General features: G+C 47.3%; 1 protein-coding gene across 3 annotated transcripts in view; it reads right to left on the bottom strand.

Moving 5' to 3' along the window:
- Positions 1-24,150, bottom strand: part of STK32B (serine/threonine kinase 32B) — a 343,316-nt gene that overhangs the window by 210,932 nt on the left and 108,234 nt on the right. For all 3 annotated transcript variants that reach the window (XM_036852052.1, XM_036852053.1, XM_036852055.1), the window contains exon 3: positions 13,715-13,866. In XM_036852052.1, coding sequence (XP_036707947.1) covers positions 13,715-13,866 — 152 coding nt within the window. The remainder of the gene's footprint in view (positions 1-13,714; positions 13,867-24,150) is intronic.

Below are 24,150 nucleotides of genomic sequence, written 5' to 3'. Positions count from 1 at the left end.
ACACGGGTTCGAGCCCTGGTCTGGGAGGATCCCACATGCCGCGGAGCAACGAAGCCCGTGCGTCACAACTACTGAGCCTGCGCGTCTGGAGCCTGGGTTCCGCAGCAAGAGAGGCCACGATGGTGAGAGGCCCGCGCACCGCGATGAAGAGTGGCCCTCCCTTGCCACAACTAGAGAGGGTCCTTGCACAGAAACGAAGACCCAACACAGCCAAAAATAAATTAATTAATTAATTTTTTTAAAAAAGTGAGCTGATATAAAAATGTTAAGTCCATAATATGCAGGTGGTTCTTAGATACGAAGATGATGCACATATCATCATGAGGGACCACTGTGGGGTCTCTCCAACCTCCTTCTCCAGGAAGTCACAGAATCAGTTTATCACCTGGAAAGTGGATAATCACTTTTCAAGGTCATTTCAACATTTTTTTTTTTTTGCTTGTTGAAATGTGCCTGGGGAACGTCAGGTTGCTAGCATTAGCAGGGCATGGAGGAAAGGGAGGTATCAGCAAAAAAGGCTGGAGTAAACATGAATCTTATAGAAATATGTTTTACAAATGCCTCATTTCCCCACTTCAATGTGAGCCAACAGCCTTAGACCTATTGTAAAGAACACATTGGCAAATCAAAAGTACGTGCCCTGACAATCAAAAAGAAAATGCACTTCTGTTATGAATTATGGAGAATATAATTAAAAATGAAAGAAAAAAAAAGGATTTTTGAGATCGAGAAGCATTTAAGTGCATTGTTCTGTTGCTGGAGCACATATATTTGCATATTAAACTCAGCATGTTATGGGGCTAATTTATCATCCATGCAAAGCGTGTTCTCCTGTGCTAGAAGCCAGGGGTACAGACATTAAAAGGCATGGTCCCCGCCCTCAAGGACCCACTGGGAGAACAGGTAGCTCCCCATTTCTTCCCAAACATCCCTCCCTTTTCTCTCCCATCCATTGAGAAACTACTATGTCCCAAGCCATGGATTGGGTGCAAACATCCAACAAATGCATTATCAAGTGCCCACCTGCGCCAGATCCTGTTTTAGGTACTGGAAACACAGCACATGAGATATACAGGACCCTGGCCTCAGGGAGCTCATATTTATTCTGGGAAAAGTCTGTAAAGTAATGAGCAAACACCGGAGGCAGAAAGGAGCTGTGCTTTCTACATAAAACAGGGTGACGTGACAGAGAAAGCCCGGGAGCTGGATAAAGCCAATGGTCCAGGACGGCTTCTCGTGAATGAATGAGCCATGACCCTCTTTGGAGATTCTCGGATGGAACAATTACAGGGCAGACTCTGTGGAGGACCACACGAGAGCATTAGCCACGTGCTGCGGGGACCCAGAGGAGGGAGCAAGGATTTCTGCTCTGGACGGAGGTGCTGATCAGGCATGTCTCTGGAGGATATGGGTTTCTGACTGTGGTGGCCTTTGCAGGTTTCCAGTTCAATGCGTCAACAATCCAGCAAACGCATTTGGCTTCTAAGTCAGTAAACCTCCTGAAATCTCTTCTTGCACATGTGTCGGGAACATTGCTCCTCCCGTCACCACCTTTCAAGATATTTCTCCCAGTTTCACGCGTGACTGATAATGTGGCTGGAAATAAAAAACCCAGTGTCACCTGTGAAGAAGTCGCCCCTGGGAGCCGTGGGTGGGTTCATGCAGGGCAGGGGCCCCAGGTGAGGGAGGGCACCGACCCCTTGGAATACAGAAACGCAGCCAGAAGAGGGGCTCACAGAGAAGCAACATGTACACTTAGGATTCCCGCTGAGCATCTGCACCAGCTGGACGGCGGCCGAGGCTTCCATGGAGCGAGGGAGGCCAGGAAAGTGGTGGGAGACGCTCAGGCTTTGGAGTGAGACAGACGGGTTAAAATACTGACTCCCCAGCTTAGTGGTCTGATGATGCTGGGGAAATCGCTCCACCTTACCAGATCTGGGTCTTTTCATCTACAGATCGAGCTAATGATGTTCACTGCATGCCTTCCCCTCTCCTTGCACAGGAAGAAGGCTCATGATCTACTGGAGGGAAGGGGCTGAGAGGTGGAAAGGAGTGAATGAAGTCTAGCCTTGCAGAGGCAAAGTCTTACAAGCTGAGAGGAGGGGTCAACACATTGTCAGGGTCACGTTCAGACAGGGCATCAGGAGTCATGGAGGAGAGTGATGGTCCACAGAGCTCTCAGGGGCAGCCAGGAAGGCCCTGGGGACCAGGCTACCATGTTGCAGGAGACTGTGAGGATGTGATGGTCCCCTGGGAGTTGTGCACGGCACAGGCATCCCTGGGGATCCAACAGCAGGAAGAATGGCCCTCGAGGTCCCTTGTGATGGGTTTTCTAAGAAAATATCATCATTCTGGACTGAGGACCTTGCAAATCTCCACTCTGCCCTTCATGAGCAATGTGGTCTTCCACTGTCATTTACCATCGCCTCTCAAACAGTTCTCAGGGCAAAAGCACAAGTGGCCATTTATAAACGAAGCACACATTCCTGAGAGTCAACAATAACTCTGTTATATTTTCTGTGCGTCTCAACTGTCCAGACATAACTCCTGACTCCCGAGGCCCTGCGAGGCTCCTGGTTCTGTGGGAGCCGCATGCGGCTGGGGGAGCACGTTCAGGCATCCTTTCCTGTCCCCCGTGGTATCTGTCACTGGCCTGGGCACAGCAGTTAACCTGAGTGTGGAACAGAACACTTTTCTTTAACCATGACTGTGCTGCCTCTAGTTTTACACGGTGAGATGTATTTTCATTAAGCCCGTGATTCTTTGGATTTGATCACACAGTCTGGGTCATTCTGCTCTGCTTCTCAGAGTTGGCTGTGCTTGGACCCAGTTCTCAGCCCACAGGACAGGCTGCAGTGGTCCAATCTCACACTCACAGAGCAGGAGAGACAATTCAGGGCTACTGGCTGTCATAATGGTTAAGCAGCAAAAAGTCTTCCTTAAATGAAACCAAATGTAGAACATTACGAAACAGGAACGCAGAATGAGGCAGGACAGAGGCCTGGTCCCTACACATTCAGCCCCATCAGCCCCAAGTAACCTCTAAGGAACTTCCTGGGTCCCCCAGGGCTCCAGGGAAACCAGTGGATAGAGTCTAAGGCCTTCAGGCCACGGAGGAGAAAACTGTATCCAGAGAAGGAAGGTATCAAATTTCAAGTGAGTGGATAAGATCCCAATGGCAGGTCTCAGTTTTCCCTCTGAAATTCCCACACAATTTCCAAAGACTTTTATCGCATCAGCTAGAAAAATGGAGGTGGTGCCACGTTCTGGAAAGTGTAAGTTCTGGGTGAATCCCGGCTCTATCCTGTTAACTGTGAGGCCCTATACAATCAATCACTCAGCTTCTCCGAGCCTCAGTTTCCCCCTGTGTAATAACACCTGCCGTGGGGGCTTGCTGTGAGCATTGGGTGCCGTGAAATCCCCAAGGTGCCACTTGGTCAGGGAGTCTCCCCGATGCCACAAAGGATGCCAAGCTTCCTCTTCCTTTACAATGTCAGTTTCTTGTGCACGTGCACTCCCTTCCCAGCGCTTGCCAGAATCTTGAATTGTCCATGTTTTTATAAAGTTGTTGGATTTTTGCCTGTCTCCTGTCCAGACTGGAAAAGGGGGTGCTCCACGCAGGTGAGGCCATGCCTATTTTGCTCTGCGCATATCACCAGCACTTAGGACCATGACCAGCACGCATAACAGGCGCTTAATAAACAGGCGCTGAATGAATGAACTCGTGAACCCAAAGGCAGTGGGCGCTGGTGCAGAGCGCTAGCCCAATGCATGGTCTGCTTACTTACAGCCCCGAACCCCTCTGAGCCTCAATTGTCTCTCTGCAAAATGGAGAGGCACAGCAGCTCTTGACAAGGCCGTGGGAACAATGAACAGGAGGACTCATGTGGAACACTCAGCACAAGCCAGGTACCCAGCAAGTGCTTAATAAAGGTTCACTATTAGAACTGCTACCATCATTACCCATCAGAATATAAAAGGTCACTTTCCTTCCTCAGCTTCACAGACTTACTCTGGATCAGAGGTAGGGGGTGGAAACACCATTTGTTCAGATTAGCAAAATCATTTCTATCGGGTTTAGAAGACTAAAGGGTTCGATCTTGGTTTTGGTTTCCAGGTCAGTGTGGGTCGGTGGGAGTGAAGAACCAAGGTGGCTGCCATATATGGCTCTCTGAATATCACGTGCTGGGGAGGCAGGACATTTATTCATTCAATCCTTCATTCAGCAGGTACTTACTGAGCATCTCTTTGATGCCAAGACATGTTTCTGAGCGCTGGGAAGGAGCAGTGAAAATGCAGACGAGTCTGCCCTCCTGGAGCCCTTCCTTCGTGTGTGTGTGTGTATGTGTGTGTGTAGGAGACATAGAAAAATAAACAAGATGAATAAGTAAAATGTATCTCGTGTTACAGGATGAAAAGTACCATAGCATATAAAGCAAGGAAGAGGGTAAGTGGGTTAGGGGCTGCCAGCCAGGGTGGGGAGGAGCTTATGATTTTAAATTGGGTGGTCAGTGAAAGAGCTCAAATAGGAGGTAACATTTGAGAAAGATCTGCAGGAAGTGAAGGTGTGAGCCCTGCAGGTGTCTAGAGAAAGTAGTCCCAAGCAGAGGAAACACCGGTGCAAAGACCAGGAGTAGGGGTGGAAGCGGGGAGTGGGGATGGGGGGGTGTGTGCCCAGCTGTTGGAAGAACATGGGGAGCTGCCATGTGACTTTCAAACACTTGAGGAACAAGGGCGCCACAGTCTCCAATTTAATTAAGCTCACTACAGCGGGTAAATACTTCCCAAATGTATTACGTTCTAATGCAATTTTTGTATCGCTTTGGGATATGAACTTAACATAAAATTGCTCCTCACTGAGCATCCGTCGTCTTTATCTGCAGTCCGTACATGTATAACCGCATTCACTGCCTTCCACTGGCAATTTCACGCACACAAACTGTGCATGGGATTTACAGGCTATTACCCATCCTTCAGTTTTTCTCAGAAGGAAGTATAATAATGTATATCTCGCTAACAAATTATCATTTCCATAGGGCTTTCATTCACTGGTCCTCATGTGATTTGGACTTCACAAAGCATGGAAGGGAGGGAGGTATTATCCTCATTTTACAGATGAGGAAACTGAGGCTTTCCAAGAATACCATCCTAGGAAGGGGAAGGACCATTTTTTGTCCAGTATCCAACTACTGTATTTCTTCTTTTTAATTCCTCTCAAGGTATCTCTTTCACTGCTTATTCATCTTAGGTTCATGAGGCTTATCCCCGGGCCTGGCTCCCAGAAGTTGGTTTAGGAAGAGCAAAAGCTTTGGTGTTAGTTCTGGGTCTATCAGGGTTGTGCTGGAGCTGGCTCAGACTGGCTCATGAGAATTGCTGAATTTTCAGAAATTTTATAAGCTGGTCAACATGCTGTTAGTTTGAAATCAACCATGCCTTAGTCTGTTTGTGCTGCTAGAATAGAATACTATAGACTGGGTGGCTTATAAACAACAGAAATTCCTTTCTCACAATTCTGGAGGCTGGAAGTCCAAGATCAAGGTGCGGACAGATTTGGTGTCTGTTGAGCATCAGCCTTCTGGCTCATAGATGGTTGCCTTCTTGCTGTGTCCTCACATGGCAGAAGGGGAAGGAGTGAGGGAGCTCTCTGGGGCCTCTTGTAGGGGCAGTAATCCCATTAATGAAGGCTCCACCCTCATGACCTAATCATCTCCCAAAGGCCCCCACCTCCAGATACCATGCCATTGAGGGGCTAGGGATTCAGCATACAAATTTTGGGAAGACACATACATTAAGTCTATAGCAGGCCATGATGGGAGTATTTACACCATGGAAATCAGCTGACTCCAGAAATTAGGACTTGCTTTTTGTCCTCTTGGACAGCTGTTAAGCCTTTCCTGGTACATTGTTGCCTCTAATCCCAGCGCTGCCTCTCGTCAGCTACGTAATCTTACGCAAGTTATTTAACCCACCAGTCCTCTGCTTCCCCAACTGTACGCTGGGGATAAGAACATGATTCTGAAGATTAACCAGGATAAAATAGGAAAAGAGCCATGAACCACAGGTGATCCATAAAGGATTGTGTTACCAATATTTTAGGCATTGATGAAGTGTGGGAAGACTTTAATGATTCCCCAAGGACCAAGGAGAGTCTTAATTACAGGAAAACATGTGGGAAGCATGAGGAGCAGTCAGAGAAATGGGCACAAGCAGGTGCCATGGGGGGGGCAGAAGGTGGGGAATCAGAGGGCCCCAAAGACCACCAGTGGGTCCAAGTGAGTCCTGGCTTTCCTTCTGACCTTGGGCAAACTCCATGCCCTTCCTGATTGATTGCTGGATCCACCCCCTTCACCCACAGGAATTGTCTGATACACCAGGGCCCAACTCCACCTTCCTCGAGCCCTGGAGTTACACAGCATGACCTCTGGCTCCTCATCCATCCCTTTCCACAGTTCAGTGCTGACGCCCTGGATGTCAGAATGCAGCTGGGACATCTTGTAATCCACACTCACCCCCTTAAGAATAACACACCTAAGAAATCTGCCATCTTGAAAGCACAAACTGAAGTTACCAGTGATGTTAACAAATCTTGGAATAGAAAAGGATGAGAAAAGGACCCTGGATGAGTCAGCATCACCTCTTGTGCCCTTTTATTAAGGGAGTTACCATGGTGATGGAGACTAAAGAAGATGATACTAACTGGAATTGGGAAAAAACCCATGAGCATTTCCCATCTATGACCTCCAGGACATGGTGGACATTTGTAATCTCTATATTTTTTAAGTTACCCAGGACCCCAAAGGACAGTGACTACTCAAGATGGAAGGAAGAGAGCAGGGGAGCAGGGTCAGCTGTTGCTTTAAGGTCTGTCCTCTCTCATCTGTAAGCTCTGTAAAGAAGGAGAGTGACTGTCTCGCTCATTGTTCTATCACTGATGCCAACACAGGGTTTGGCATGTTGTAGGTCCTTAACAAACACTGAATGAATTAATTTATTGAACATTGGATGCTGGGAATACAGAGGTGAATAAAGCATGGTCCCATTCCCCAAGTGGCTCACTGCTAATGGAAGAAACAGATGTACAGATAGATAAATGTGATTGAGCTGCTTTGTACTGCAACCGAGTGCAGAAGAAAGCACTGCCAGTTGAGGCCTGGGTGGCAATCCTGAGGCAGCTCGATAGAGGAAGTGGTGCCTGGCTTATAGACTTTAAAAGGCAGTAGCCATAAGGATTTTCTTCTCTGGATCCTTAAAAATTAAGACAGTGCCTGGTACCCAGTAAGAGTCCAATAAATATCTATTTAATGAATGAATACTTGTGGGGGCAGAAGTTCTCAAAGAGAACAAAGGGGAGACGGTGTTCCAGGCAGAAGGAACAGCATGTGCAAAGGCCCGGAGGGCTGATGACAGCAAGATGAATTACAGGTGTCCCTAATCAGTTAGTATGGCTGGGACAAAAACGCACCAAGATGGTAGCAGGGGTGGGTGTCAGGAGGAGAGACTGACATAATGTCAGAGGCCAGGGCATGGAGAGACATTTATTCTGTGGGCTTTGGGGAGCCATCGCAGAATTCTAATCAGAGAGTGGGCTCGGATTTGCACTTTGATAAGACTTGCCCTGTGCTATAGACTGTGCTTATGTCCCCTCCCCCAATTCATATGTTGAAACTCTAGTCTCCAATGTGATGGAGATAGAGCTTTGGGGGGTAATTAGGTCATGAGGGTGGAACCCTCATGATGGGATTAGTGCCCTTACACTAGAAGAGGCAAGAGAGAGCTCTCTCTCTCTCCCCCAGGTGAAGGCACAGCAGGAAGACAGCCGTCTCTACACCAGGAAAAGGGTCTTCATCAGAACTTGACCATGCTGGTACCCTGATCTCAGACTTCTCACCCTGCAGAACTGTGAGAAATAAATGTCTTTTAAGGCCCCCAGTCTATGGTAGTCTGTTACAGCGACCTGAGCTGACCAAGACACCCAGTGTGGGGAAAACTGGTGATGGCTGAGTGTTGAAATGCTGGTTGGGAGGTTGTAGCAATATTCAAGGCCAAAGATAATTAGTTTTATGGAAATGAAGCTGCTCAGTGACTGGTGATTATTTGTAAAGGGCTTCTATCCTTCATCAGAGGTCCCTGAGGGACCTTCTGTCTCTGTCCTCCCCCCAACCTCCTTTCCTGCCCCCTTGCTTCAGACAGATCAGCTCCACCTTTAAACACCTTACATAGTTTTACTCTAATCAAAGGTCTCAATGCTTAAGAAAAACTAGCCACTAAATTAAGTGATTCTTTCTTGCCTGAGAGTGGCTCATAGAGACCTATGTTTTGACTCAGCCTTCCGCTACTCAGAGAAGGTTCCAGAAACACTTGCTATGAGAACAGTTTAAACTGATTGCAGGTATCTGTTCTCATCCTATCCTGCCAGGTATCTGTCCTCACAGTTAATTCAGCAGCAAACAGGGCAGGGGAGGCACTGCCTAATTATAAACAGAACATTTTAACAGTATAGTAAATACAGTCAATCTGGTAAGCAGGATTGGATTTTGAAAATACAGTCTGAAAACACAATGAACTACCTATCCAATATAATGTAATCAGGATAAAAATCTAGTACCGAAATCTCGACTCATCTTCCAACAGTCAGCATGTCCTCATGTTCCCCGCTGGAAGAGAAGGAGAGAACTGGTCCAGCCAGCCCCAGACTAACCTGAAAGACGGGTGCATCGTATCGACAGCAGTGGAGGTCCCTGATCCAGCGGTCACCTCACGCCTGGGACCATGTGGATGCTTGTTACGTATTACCCCATTTGGTCCTTACAGCAACTCTAAGATGTGGTCATCTTTTCATTTCCATTTTCCAAATAAGGAAACTGAGACACAGGGGGGAGAATCAAATCACTCTCAAGGCCTCTGTATTAGTCTGCTCAGGTTGCCATAACAAAATACCACCGCCTGGGAGGCTGAAGCAGCGGAAGTTAGTGTATTCTCACACAGTTCTGGAGACTGGAAGTCCAAGATCAGGGTCTGGGCATGGTCGTGTTCCAGTGAGGGTTCTCCTCCTGGTTTGCAGACAGCCCCCTTCTTGCTATGTCCTCACATGGCAGAGACTCGCTCTCTCTCCATCTTCTTACAAGGCCACCATCCTTTCGGATTAGGGTTCCACCCTAATGACCGCGTATAACCTTAATAGCCACCTAAAGACCCTGTCTCCAGATATAGTCATATTGGGGGTTAGTTATACTGTGGGGCGGGGAGGGGGCGGGGAGGCAACACAATTCCAGAGTAGCCGCTTTGCCTACAAGAGTCAGAGCTGTCATTAGAACCTGGGACATCGGACCTCAGAGCCCAAGTGTTGAAACTCTCCCCGCCATCTCTCCCCTCCCCATCTCTCCCCTCCCCTCCTCTCCCACTCCCCACCTCTCCAGGGCTCCCGCTAGTGAACAGCCCTCCTCTCTGGGGTGTGATTTTTCATTGCCTTTTTCTTTTGCCCCAGTTGTCTTAAGCCCCAGAGAGCAAAACAGCTTTGCTTCAGAACAGGTGAGAATATTGCACTTGACAACTCCACCTGGATCGTCACAGGCTTGGGAGCACCCATCATTCATTCTTTAGAGGGCAAATTGTCGTGGAAACTAATCAGTGCCCGGCCTTTGCCTTTGGCAGTTATAGAGCATGTCAGCAAAAGAGAAGAATGACAAGGGGCGTAGTCAGGCTTTCCAAGGCTGCAATAATTCACCCTCCGTGTAATGAGATGAAAAGCTGACGTATAATTAACTTAAAGCAGTGGTGTCCTTATGAACCTGACAAGCAATTCCACACCATGCTCCCTCCTAGCAGGGTAAGGGAGGCAGCCAAACAGAAGCCCAGCAGGAGGGGCTCCATGCAGGGAGGGAGGGGGTGTGGTGCGCTAAGCAGGGTAGGGTCAGGGCCTTCTCACAGCAGCCATGGTAGAAGGGTTGTGAATGTGGGCCATGATGCCAGACAGCCTGGGTTCAAGTCCCATCTCCTCCATTTATTAGTGGCGTGACTCAGTTACCCCATCTGTAAAATGGGGACAATAATAATAGGATGATAGTAGGAAACTAAAGAGGCCGTTAGGAGGATTAATAGCAGTTAAATAAGACACTTATCAAGTACCTAATAAACGTTAGTGGTATTTCCTTACAAGAACTGGAAACCTTGGGGCACACTGGACGGTCTTGAGTTTGAATCGCAATTCCGTTGATTCAGGTAAGATCATGAACTGCTTTGAGCCCTGCTTTACTTCTTTGAGAAATGGGGCCCAAACCCCTTGTCCCGCAGGGCTGTTATGAAGACTCCAGCCCAAGGATATAATGTCTGGGTGGCAGGTGCCAATCACGTGGTGGGCACAGTCACTACTGTTTTCTGGAAACAGCTCCCAACCTCCCTCTGCAGATTCCTAAGACTCAGGTGGGACCAACCTCCTGGCCCCTTCCCCACTGCTTTAGGAAGGGGCACATGACCAGGTCAATCACGCCCGTGCCTTCAGCCTCTGCTGTGGCTGTTCAGCTAGTAGAAGTAGGAAAACCATCAGTCAGCATGAGTCGTGGCTCTGAAACACAGCCAGCACAGGGGAAAGCAGGAGATAGAGACCGAAGTCAGCTGGAATTCTAGACTTTTTAGGTATAAAACCCAAGAAATTCCCTCTGGTGTTGAAGCAAGTTTAAGTTTCTGTCCCTTGAGCCACACAGTATGTAAAGTACTCAGGACTGCCCAATGAATTAAGGACGCTCTCCTTTTCACTGATAGCTGGAAGGAGCATTATCTATCTCTCTCTCTATCTCTCTCTCTCTCTATCTATCATCCATCTATTATCATATGTAGGTATACACATGCACACACACACATATATACATAACCTCTTACAGTAAACAATATTTTCATTTACAGAAGATATACTGTCATATCTTTTCCTATCAGTTAACTCTCAAAACAGTGCTAGCAGTAAACAAGGTATTATTTTCACCATTAGCAGGTGAAAAATTGAGGCCAAAGAGGTGGAGACTCCAAACTCAAGCAGCAGGTTCTATCCTTTCTTGCTTATGATGGGAATACAATGCCCTAAGAGGCCAACGTGCACAGGGAGCTTTCCCATTGACCCAGCACTTAGATGGAATTAAAGGGGGTCTGTCATTAATCTGTTGGCATCTTGGAGACCATGAACAGAGCATCGAAAAACGGTCCTAAAAAGGGAGGATGCCAACATAACCTCCCTCCTTCAACACACATCACAGTCCAAATGTACATCCCACGCCCTTACCCGGTCTAAGGAGTCTCCCCTGAAACAGTTCAAGCTCAGAGATCTTCACCTCAGCATTATTTACATTGGCAAGATAATTAGAAACAGCCCTAAATAACCTATATGACAGGTTAGACGTTAGATGTCTTATTGAACTTCTCCACAGTGGAAGGTTATGTAGCCATTAAAAATGATTTACAGAAAGTTTGTAGTAAGGAGATAATGCTCCTACTAGACAATTAATTTGAAAAAGCAAAATCCAACATTGTTATGCATGGTTTTATATCAATGACATTTACAGTCATATTGATATGAGAAAAGAAGTATAAAAAGAATTACACACCGAAATGTAATCTGGTGGTGGTAGGATTCTGGATAATTGTTGCCTTCTTATGTATGTCATTTTCTGTATTTTGCAATGAACAAATGTTGCTTTTCTGATTAGAAATGATGCAGCCACAGTGGAAAATAGTACGGAGATTCCTCAAAAAATTAAGAATATAAGTAACATATGATCCAGCTGTCCCAATTCTGGGTATTTATCCAAAGAATACAAAAACATTAATTTGAAAAGATATTTGCACTCCCATGTTCCTTGCAGTGCTATGTATAATAGTGAAGATATGGTAAACACCTAAGTGCCCATCAACGGACAAATGGATAAAGATGTGGTATATATATACAACTGATTACTACTCTGCCATAAAAATATAGATGAAATCTTGCCATTTGAAACAACATGGATAGAATCTGACGGTTGTTATGTTAAGGTAAATACGTCAGATGGAGAGAGACAAATATTGTATGATTTTACTCTTATGTGGAATATAAAAAGCAAACAAACAAAAAATAAAGGAACAAACCAGATCAATCAAAAACAAACACGTACATACATACTGAGAATAGAGTAGTGGTTACCGGAAGGAAAGGGATGGGCTGGGGGAAGGGGAGTGAAATGGGTAAAGGGAATCAACTGTATGGTGATGAATGGAAGCTTAATTTTTGGTGATGAGCACGCTGTAGGGTATACGGAAGTAGAAATATAATGTTGTACACATGAAATTTATATAATGTTATAAACCAAATGTTACCGCAATAAAAAATAAATTTAAAAAATTTCCTTGTACAGCAATCAAATCATGAAGAGGTTTATTTCCCCCAAATAACTGAAGTGTTTGGGTGGCTGGAGACATGACAAACGCACACTTGTTACCCAGATTCTCGTGTATGACACACAGTATGGCTTTTGCCCACAGAAATGCCCAAGTCTGAGGCATCTGCCAGGCAGACCTGGATTTTCTCAAACAGGACAACTGATGTCCCTCCTTGTCCTATCACCCAATGTTCAGAGTGCTTCTGTCTATGAAGGGCAAGAGGAACAATTGGTGATATTAGGGATTCAGGCTAGGCTAGATTTCCCCATCTGAAAAGATGCTCTTAAGATCAAAAATCTGTCAACTGAGATGCAGAATGAAACTGTCAGATTTTGCTTCCTAGAATAGCCTGTCCTCTCCCCTTCAACAAAATCCAGCTCAGGAACCATTTATTAAGTGCCCCCAACATGTCTGAGGCTGTATTAGACTCCCAGAGACAAAGAACCAGGAAACAGCCTTTGTTTTCAAGGAGCAAGTGATTTCTTAGTAAGGACAGATAAATAAACAATAATTTGGGTTCAAGGTGATGCAGGTTATGTTGGGTCAAGCACAGGTCAAGGCGGAGCCATGAGGAGTGTTCACCCAGCCTGTGGGGCAGCGAAGGCTCCTCGCCTAAGTACCTCGAAAGCTGAACCAAAGGAATGCACAGCATTTGGTCAGAGGAAGCTGGGGAGACAGGAAGGTGGAAGTCTCAGGAAGAGGAGACTTCACATGCAAAGACACAGAGGCACGAAACAACCAGCAAAGTGGCAAATCTAGGACACAAATTAAAGCAGAGATGATAGCCAGGGGTGGGAGGGAGAGAAAGTTCCAGAATATGGCTCCTAGTGGGCCTCGTCGGCCAGATTCAAAACTTGGAATTTAGCATGTCCACACCGGGCAGCCATCCTAAGTGGAGTAAAACATCACCTCCTGATGTTCATGGCAAGTCCTTCTTGCCATGAACACTGTGGGTGTAATTTTCTAAAAAGTTAAATTCCCCTTAGAAGACTCCATTTGGCATCCTCTTATAACATTCTACATGTGTTCTCAAACATACAAAAACCTTCCCTTCTAAACCGATTTCAATTCTGATTCACCAGGTAAGAGGACCGAATGAAAATTAAGCATATGCTTAATGATTTCATCAGAAAATGTACTCTACCGAATAGTCATCAGAAAGCATACCCAACGAAATATTCAAAAGAATGTTTGAACCCAGAAAATTTCGTTTCTTTCTCTCTACAGTACAGAAGCTTCCTTCCAGCAGAGCCGTATTTGCATTTGGCCTCATAATGAGGATTTCACCGGAGCCCTGGATGGAATCACTCACCACAGATTGACCAAGAAAGGATGTTCCAGCCCCTGCATGATCTGGAGCTCCCGGAAGACGTTCCGGACTTCATCCCTCTCGATGCACTTCTGCTTGTTCATGTACTTCATTGCATACATTTTCTTAGTGTCTCGCTTCTGCACGATGCAGACCTGAGTGACAGCCAAAAGGGAGAACATTCAGGCCAATGTTTCAAAGGAACAAAAAGGCAGCCCCTCACGGCATCCCCACTCCTGGGTTCAAGTCTTGGTTCTGAAATCTTGCTAGTGGAGCAGCGCTGGCTATGCCACAACCTCTCCAATATTTGCAAAATGGAAGAGCTGGACCAGATTCACCTGTTGATCAGGTATTTACACTAAGTAAGTGCTGAAAAAGCAGCTGCAGAAACAGCAGGGGGAAGAGGCAGCCCTGCACTCAAGGAGCTCATAGCCCGGGGGGAAAACAGACAGATGCACCAATATCTACGACACTGAGATACGCGTATCTGTGCCTCCCGTGGCCCCCGCCCTCCCCACTTCCGCTCACACCTCCATTGCCAGCCCCGCTTCTCTTTGCCCGACGATTCTGTCTGCCAGCAGAGCCCGCGTTGCTGTAACAGACTGGCGATGCCAAAGAGTTAAGGTCCACAGAAGCAACACTCGGCCCATGCAGGCAGCTGGGGCATCTACACCCCAGGCCCCTTGTCCATCCCACGGCTCCCAGAGTTTGAGAGTTTGCCCACAGGGCTAACTGGCTTGACGGCACACCCTTACCAGCAGTCTCCTGCCTTTCCTTCCCTGACTCACTTCCCAACTCACTACCTGTGCCTTCTTCCTCTCCAGGGCCCTTGGGGAGACCCAAACTAAGGCACATGGGCCCTGGGGGAGCAAAGGAGAAGTGGTGGCAGCAATGGTGGCAGCTCCTGTACTGAGTACTCTACTTTGGGAGACTGAGCAAACTGTCTCCTTGATTATCTCACGTAATCCCCACAAGAACCTTGCGAATGAAGGCTCCATCTTCCCTTGAGCGCGAGGAAGCTGCAGCCCCGTGTGCACTAGTTAACTTGCCCAGAGTTCAACAAGCCCCTCGGTGTCAGGACAGTGATTCAAACCCACAACAGTCTGATTTTTGAGTGACGCCCTTACTCACAAGGGGCAGCGCTGGGAGGGGGGACCTGCTGTCAGAGAAGGCTCTCTCGAGGCACTAATGCCAGAGGGTGGGCATGAAAGGATGGAAAGATGGCAAAGGCAAAAGAAGAGGCTTTTAGGGGAAAGGAAAGATATAAAGGAGGACATGGAGCCTTAGGACACCCGGCAAGGAGTATGGTGTGGCTGGAAAAAAGTAGCAGGGTGAGCATGTACTGTATTCCCAACATCCTGATGGGGAATTGTATTCATTTCCTCGGGCTGCCATAACAAAGTACCACAAACTGGGGGCTCAAAACAACAGAAATTTACTGTCTCACAGTTCTGGAGCCAGAAGCTCCAAATTAAGGTGTTGCCAGGGCCACGTCCCCTCTGCAGGCTCTCGGGGAGGATCCTTCTTCGCCTCTTCTAATTTCTGGGGGTTGTTATTAACCCTTGATGCCCCCGCTAGCAGCGACATCAGATGAATTTGGGGGCGGATACTATTCAACCCAGTACAGTAACTAGTTTTGTTACCCTCACTTGACAGATAAAGGAAGAGAAGCACAGAAAGATTTTAGACCTTCCTCACGCCTCAGGACTCAAACCCAGGCTCTCTGCCTTCCCAGGACGCACCAATGATGCATCCTCCTTGGGAACAGGTCTGTGATAGAGAACACAAGGGATATGGTTACGGGCCTGGGAATTCGGGGTTTTCTCTGGGCTTCCCAAGTTGTCTTCTGTTGGAAATTGGACCCCTTTTGCTCCGACATGCTATGAATCTGAGGCAGATACAAGATGGTGGGGAAAAGCCTGAATTCCAATGCCCACTTTGGTTCTTGCTGCCTTTCTGAGCTTCTGTCTCAGCATCTGTCTGAACTGAGTTATCAAAGCCCACCCTGCCCCACTGGGGTGAAACTAAATGACACCAAGGAAGTGGGAGTGGCCGGCTGTGTCTGGGGGATGATAAATGTCACCCGAATCTCAATACCTTGAAAGCACATTTCATGAAATCTCCAAAAGAATGCTTTTCCAGGCAGTACGATTAGTGGCATGAGGTTGAAGGCCCAAGAATTTTACCAGTGAACTTGAAAATATAAAACCACAGAAGGCAAAGGTGTGCTGGACAAAAAGCCCCTTGGGGCCCTGGTTCGCAGGAATCTGAAGAGAGATTTCCAGAGCCCTGAGACCCACGTCCACAGGCAGACACGCAGGGGGAAGATCATTCCACTAATTAGGGTTTCTCATCTCTCTCACTCCTCATTTGCCTTCTCAGAAGAGATGTGGAGTAGACATGGTCTCTGCCAGAGCTGGGAGCCCTGAAGTCCAGTTGGCTGCATAATCTCGAAAAGCTGAGGCTGTGATTCCACGGAGTCTAGGCAATGCCCCCGTCAGAGGAAGACCTCTTCCAGCCCCGGCTCTTGTTGGTATGACTGACGATGGGCAAAGGTGCTGAGACATGGCTCTCACCTCCCGGGGCAGGGGAGGGGAGTGGGCGGGAAGGAGGAGGGTGACCTCATAGCAGCTCAGAGACAGCTCAGGAACTAGAAGAGACTCTTCAAAATGGGATTAGAATTCTGGCTTTCAAAGCAGAGCTCAGGATTTGAATAGGGTTTGGAGGTCTGACTTTGGGTACCAGATAAGGAAGAGAGTTTGGTACAGGACGTTGCCTGGAGCTTGAAGGCTTGGATTTACAAGTCAAAGAAGAGGTTGAGGCCTGGGGTCTTGGCCAGCTCCATTCTGATGAAAAGGTGTGGCTGGCCATCTGTATATCTTCTTTGGAGAAATGTCTATTTAGGTCTTCTGCCCATTTCTGGATTGGGCTGTTTGTTTTTTTGATATTGAGCTGCATGAGCTGCTTGTATATTTTGGAGATTAATCCTTTATCAGTTGCTTTGTTTGCAAATATTTTCTCCCATTCTGAGGGTTGTCTTTTCATCTCATTTATGGTTTCCATTCCTGTGCAAAAGCTTTTAAGTTTCATTAGGTCCCATTTGTTTATTTTTGTTTTTATTTCCATTTCTCTAGGAGGTGGGTCAAAAAGGATCTTGCTGTGATTTATGTCATAGAGTGTTTTGCCTATGTTTTCCTCTAAGAGTTAAAGGATGCTCAACATCACTAATCATTAGAGAAATGCAAATCAAAATCACAATGAGGTATCACCTCACACCGGTCAGAATGGCCATCATCAAAAAATCTACAAACAATAAATGCTGGAGAGGGTGTGGAGAAAAGGGAACCCTCTTGCACTGTTGGTAGGAATGTAAATTGATACAGCCACTATGGAGAACAGTATGGAGGTTCCTTAAAAAACTAAAAATAAAACTACCATATGACCCAGCTATCCCACTACTGGGCATATACCCTGAGAAAACCATAATTCAAAAAGACACATGTACCACAATGTTCATTGCAACACTATTTACAATAGCAAGGACATGGAAGCAACCTAAGTGTCCATCGACAGATGAGTGGATAAAGAAGATGTGGCACATATATGCAATGGAATATTACTCAGCCATAAAAAATAACGAAATTGAACTATTTGTAGTGAGGTGGATGGACCTACAGTCTGTCATACAGAGTGAAGTAAGTCAGAAAGAGAAAAACAAATACTGTATGCTAACACATATATATGGAATCTAAAAAAAAAAAAAAATGGTTCTGATGACCCTAGGGGCAGGACAGGAATAAAGATGCAGATGTAAAGAATGCACTTGAGGACACGGGGAGGGGGAAGGGTAAGCTGGGACAAAGTAAGAGAGTAGCATTGACATATATACACTACCAAATGTAAAACAGATAGCTAGTGGGAAGCAGCTGCATAGCACAGGGAGATCAGCTTGGTGCTTTGTGACCACCTAGAGGGGTGGGATAGGGAGGGTGGGAGGGAGACGCAAGAGGGAGGGGATATGGGGATATATGCATGCATATGCCTGATTCACTTTGTTATACAGCAGAAACTAACACACCATTGTAAAGCAATTTTACTTCAATAAAGATGTTAAAAAACAAAACAAAACAAACAAAAGTAAAAAAACAAAAAATAAAAGAAAAGGTGCGGCTGGGATCCCTTAACTTCCTCCTCTATAAACTGAGGGCTTGAATCTATTTTCTAAGGCATCTTAGAAACACTCTATGTTTCTCAGGAACACAGAGCTGGACTCAGGGTCTGGAGAGCTGGGCTCTGCTCATGGCAGTCTTGCACGTATCCCTGGCTCCTCTGCCCTCGCTTCTTCACTGGCCAAGCAAGGCAGGTAGCAATGGCTGACTCAACCTGACCAGGGGACAGAGAGGCTAAAATGAAAAAAAGACCGAAGACAAGTCTAAGGCACGGAGTAGAGACAAAGGTCTGCTGGGAAGTCTCAGAGACACAGAAAGAGTTTGGGTTCTCGGGTCACTCTGAGCGGGGCTTACATTCCAGTTCTTTGCTGTGCAACCACCCTCTCTCAGCCTCAGTCTACTCATCAGTAAAATGGGGTGGTATGTTCTTGCTCCAAGGGCTGTTGTGAGGACATGGGAGGGGATGCTGTGAAGGGCATGGTGTGGTGCTGTCATGTTGGAGGTACCGAATGGAGGTGAGTTTTCTTTACTTCCCATAGGGTTATGGACATTTAATGCTCCCGGGACAGAGGCCTCTCAGCAAATGCAGTTATTATTGTGATTACTGGTACTGTCATCACAACCATCATTAAGGACTTATCTGAAGGCAGGGCAGGGTGCTGGGAGGGAGGTCTGCTTCCCAGGACACAGGGTCACAGATATCTCTGGCCCCATGGCTGGAGCTTGGGGTGACATTTCCTACTGACTTGCCAGGGTGGCTTGAGCCAATCCCTTCACGTTGCAGACCCAAGGAAGTTGGGACACTTGGGACCAGCCCCCAGGCTCTCTGTCAGGCAGGATGACTGTGGCACAGGGAATGCAATGCACAAAACCAAATAGGAGGGGACAGGCAGGCTGTAGTCCCGGTTGAACGGTTCTGACCCCCTCAGCTTGTGAAGGTGACCTTATTTGGTTAAAGGGTCTTTGCAGATATAATTAAGTTAAGGCTCTCAAGATGTGTCATCTAGGATTAGGGCGGGCCCCAAATCAACCAGTGTCTTTATAATAAGAGAAAAGAAGGCAGAGATTGGAGAGATGATGCATCTTTAAGCCAAGGAAGGCCTAGGATCGCCGCAACCCCAGTAGCCAGGAGACAGGCCTGGGACAGATCCTTCCCAGAGCCTCCGGAACAGTGGAGAATAAACGTCTGCCGTTTTAAATCACCCAGTGTGTTAAAGCAGCCACAGGAAACTAAGACAGTCTGTAAATGTCCATCATGGCCATCGACTTCTGGCTGACCAACTCGGCCAGGCACCTCTGTGATCCTTCCTGGGCAGTGGGTTTCATCTGAGCCCCGCAGGTCTACAGTCAGGTGTCCATGGAGCCCAGCAGAGCGTGTCGCCCACACAGGTGCCCAGGAAACGTGGGCTGGTGGGGAGCAGAGCATGCTGCCGCCTGGGACCCAACCCTGAGCCCTGAGTGCATTAACTCCCAAGTCAGTGCCTGGGACTCCACATTCCAGCCCGATCCCCTGGCCTGTGTCCTCTCCCCCTAAGTCCCTGTGACCAGAGTGACTTCTGGTACTTAGAGTTAGTGCCTGAGATTTCAGAGGCGGGAACATTTCACTGTAATAGCTTCAGCAGCATCTCCTCGGCTCTGGTCTCTGCACATGTCCTTCTGCCCAGTGGGAACTTCCCCAAAATGAAAGACTTGAAGCCCTGCAAGGGCTTTCTTTCACCTTCAGGAAGTGTTCAAGGTCTGTGTCTTATCATTCAAAGTCCTCCGCGCCTCTGTCACCTCTGACAGGCATGTGTGTGTGTTCACACTACACAGACATACATACCACACACATACACACACCACACACACATATATACACATACACGCAAATACACACACATACACATACACACACGCACACATCCCCTTCAAGCCAGCTACCTCATCCCCCTTAGAATTTCTTTAAAGAGTTTCTCCATCACCACTGCTTTCTCCCCTTCTCACTTCCTCCCTGGCCCATGTCCCCCTCCTACCCGCTCACCCACCAGCTCTGTCTCTGCTCATTCATTACTTTCTGTAGGAGGCTCCCTTTTATTTTGGGGGTGCGGCATCAACAGCCTTCCCAGTGGGCTCCCATAGCCCCTATTTCTACTGTGCTACTTCCTACACTGGATCTTCCCTGTTTACTGACTGACAGGCAGACCCCAGGCACCATGAAGGCAGGAGCCATGCTGCCTGGTCCCCTGTGGAACCCCGAGCTTCCAGAGGCTCAGACATGCGAACTTGTCACCTTGGCCCCTGACTCCCAGCACGAGCATATTCTGTTCCCTCTGCTTAGAATACCCTTCCTACAGGCCGGCCCCTGCCTCACCCCTTGCGGGCATCACCATCTCCTGACCTGAGGGCCACCCTGACCTCCAGGCCTGAGCGGGAGTCCACAGGGGAGCTGGAATTTCAGTTACGACAAGGCCCACCAGACCCTGTGTGCTTGAGGGAGGTGGGGTCCTCGGTGCCTGGACTCACAGCAGGAGGGCCTGCCCGTCCTCCCAGCTCTGGAGCCCAAGGCGACCACGTGACGGAGGGAATCTGCTAAAACTAAAGCAGCATCTCAGCCTCCTGGGCTCAGGACAGGTGTTCTAGAGGGAACGTCAGCCCTCCTCACCAGCAGGCAGCTCTGCCCACATCCTGGGAACCTTCAGAACAGAAGAGGGGCGTCCCAAGTGGCCCCAAGGCTCCTCAGCAGGTCAGCACATAGCCCTTTCCACCAGAAATCACAGTTAATGAGGCAAGGGATGAGCAATTTGGCCAAAGCCACCCAAGCTGCTGACAGGCAAGCACCCAATTAACACTCCTCATTAGTCTAATTCAATTAGGACCTGATGTTATCATTATTAATTACAATTTATTGGGACAAATAAATAAATGCTAGCGAGCATGGATTTCAGGCGATTTGCCATGAGAATGGCACGTGTCAAGCACACTGTGCATCAGGAATTTGGGAATTGACCCCAATTCAGCAGAGAAGGGGTAGGGATGCGTGTTGAGACCCTCCATCACGCCAGCATCTGGTGGTCCTCAGCCGGATCTTACCTTCAAAGCACTGATGACCTCGGTTCTGTGGCACCCCCAGAGGTCTGGGAGGGTCCTGGGATGTTGTATTTTGTAAAAACTCCCTGGGGGGAGTCTGATAAGCAGGCTAGTCGAGAATCACTTTGCTGGATTCTTCAGGAAAGTCCTTGTCTGGCTGCATCTTCAGTGACCTTGATGGTCAGGACTGTAGCCCTCACTTTTCAGCTCAGGCAAGCCAAGCTCTGGGGGGACAGGTCACCCCAGAATCAGAGAAGCCAGAGCTGTGCTGGTAACCCAGAACTGTGCGGGTGCAACGGCTGGCTCTGCCCTTCCATGGACCAGCCTGGATGCCCTTTCTCACCTGACTCAGTTGACCTTCTCTGTGCTGCCCACCCCACCCCCAGCTTGAGTACACTTAGCAGATGCTGTTGATTGATGCACAGCTATAGTGCGACATTAACGGACACTGGTTATGCTTACAGGAGCAAGATTCTGGGAAACAACCAATTTGGGGAAAAGCAAAAAAGAAAAAGAAATCAAGATTAAATAAGGTCACTAAAAAAGAGTGATCATGCTGGGTACTGCTGTTCAAATATCCTTATCTGACAAGAAGACTGTCTTTGGCAGACAATGACTGTTAACTACTCAAAGGCATCCTCCCTCTTCTTCCTTTTCAATAGGACAGTTTTCTTCAAGGAGGCAGTAGGATCCATTAAATACTCATTTGCAGCCAGAAGTAGCCATAGTTCTTGCCAATGAAATATTAGTCTGCTATTGGCTTCTAAGAAAAGTCTTGCTTTCTGAATAAAAGGGAATAGCTACAGATGGTTCCACTTTTCTTCCCTTTGCCACTATTCTTTCTACCTTGAGCACATATGTAATGTCTGGAGCTGCAGCAGCCCCTTGTGACCATGAAGCTAAGAAGGTGTCAGAGTTACTGAACCTGTTAGCATAGCGCCACCTACCTTCAGACTTATTATGTGAGAAAATAAACCCTCTTTGTTTAAGCCACTATAAGGCAGATTTTCTGTTTCTCATTCCTGAGAACATCCTCATCTGATACACAAACTATACGATGATGTTTCATGGCACAGAAAGTCCATGTGGGCTGTGACCAATGGTGGCCTCACTAGAGTGATCAAAAGTTAGCTTCAAGAAAAATACTCATTTGGATGAATATTTCAGTCAATAAACATGTGTGAAATGCCTGTCATGGTCCTGGCACTATGTTAGCCATGAAGATATGACACTGCTCTAGGAACTCAAGGTTCAATGGGATAAACAAACAATACTCAAGAGTGAAAGACAAAGTCACTCACTTCAGGTCACTGGGCCCTACATGGCGTGGCCCCAAGTCCTCTCTAATTCCATCTGTTACTCTCCTCCCTGCTCACTTCCCACCCTGGCCCCTGTGCCATTCCTGTGTCTGCCATGCTCTTCCCCAGATGTCCAGTCTTGGGTCCTCACCTCCTTCAGGCTCTACCCATGAATCACCTTATCCCATAAGCCATCCTTGACCTCCATGTGTGAATGAGCTAATCCCTCCTCAGTCCCCATCCTCCCTCCCTGTTTCCTCCATCACCCTGGCCAACTCCTGTAACAGCACATGTTTCTTGGTTTGTTTGTTTTCCCTTTGTCTGTCTCGCCCACTGTGGTTGGTGTAAACCCCATAATGATAGGGATTTTTCTCTCTTTTATTCACTGCTCCCTCCTCAGTGACTAGAACAGTGCCTGGAACATCTAGTTGACATCTGTGGCTGGCTGGCTGGAGAAATGGATAATTACTACTTAGGAAAGAACAGTGCTATAGGATAGGTGAGCACATGGGACTAAGGGACCTGAGAAGAGGGATCCTAACCAGGTTATGGGATTAGGGAAAGGCATTTTGGGGTTATGGGATTAGAGGCTGCATTTTGAACTGTTTCTCAGTCATCAAGGGTTGGCTTCATGAGGATGGAGGTGTAGGAAGAGGGGGAAGGAAGTGCATTACCAGGAGAGCGCACAGCCCCTCTCTAAGTACAGAGAGATGGAACATGCATGGTGCATTTTAGCATGTATTAGTAGTGTTCTCAACTTCCCCATCTGTAAAATGGGGGTAGCAGTGTACTTATCTTAGTGGGTGGTTGTGAGGGTTACATGGTAAACACTTACTAAATTATTGATTATTATTGTGATTATGATCATCATTCATACATGTACTGAAGGTAAGACCAGAGAACGTTGTAGAGATGTGCAGAAGTGGCCCAAGAAGGAGTTCAGGAACAATTTCACAATTATTTGGTGTGATGGTTAATTTAATGTGTCAGCTTGGCTGGGCTATGGTGCCCAGATATGTGGTCAGACAAGATTCTGTATGTTTCCGTGAAGGTGCTTTTAGATAAAATTAATTTGTGATGAATTTTAAAAGGTGGACTTTGAGTAAGCAGATTGCCCTCCATGTGGGTGGGCCTCATCCAATCAGTTGAAGGTCTGAATAGAACAAAAGACTGACCTCCCCCAAGAAAGAGGGAATTCTGCAGCAGATGACCTTTGGCCTTTCACAGCAACATCAGCAACTTCCTGGGTCTCTAGCCTGACAGCCTATCCTGCAGATTTTTAGACTTGCCAGCCTCCATCATCATGTGAGCCAATTACTTAAATAAATCTATCTATATCTATATCTATATCTACACACCTCTTTTTAGTTCTGTTTCCCTGGAGAACACTGACTAATACACGTGGCAATGAGCCAGCCAGGATCAGAAGCCAGCACCTGATTTCAACTTCTCATGGGCCCAGGGAGTCACTAAGGCCACCAGTGCTGGGCATTTGGAAGCACAGGAAGCTCAAACTGCTTGGTACTTGATTCTAAACTATCTGTCCCCAGTCAGCATAAAAAGAGACAGCAGCATGGGGAGACATGCCTTGGTTGGGGCACAGCCCCATGGTGTGTCCAGCTATGCTCTAAGCCAAGCCAGTCTCCCCTTAAGATGCTAAGAAACAGTGCGCCTGTCCCGCGGACACTTCATCTGTGAGTTCTGACCTGTATCAGGTGATACTCCCTGGTGTTCACCCTGAGACAGTACACGACAGACATCATGGAGATCATGGCAAAAGATGAGGTGACAAAGGTGAGTGAGGAGCAGGTGACAGATGGCTTTGAATGACATGTTTAAAAGGTTAGTGTTGCAGGTTGAATTGTGTTTCCCCAAATCTGTATGTTGAAGCCCTGACCCCCAGTAC

The sequence above is a fragment of the Balaenoptera musculus genome, chromosome 5 (genome assembly GCF_009873245.2).
Source record: "Balaenoptera musculus isolate JJ_BM4_2016_0621 chromosome 5, mBalMus1.pri.v3, whole genome shotgun sequence".
Taxonomy (NCBI): Eukaryota; Metazoa; Chordata; class Mammalia; order Artiodactyla; family Balaenopteridae; genus Balaenoptera; species Balaenoptera musculus.
Note: the sequence above shows the minus strand (reverse complement) of the source record. Positions and strands in the feature narration are given on the sequence as shown.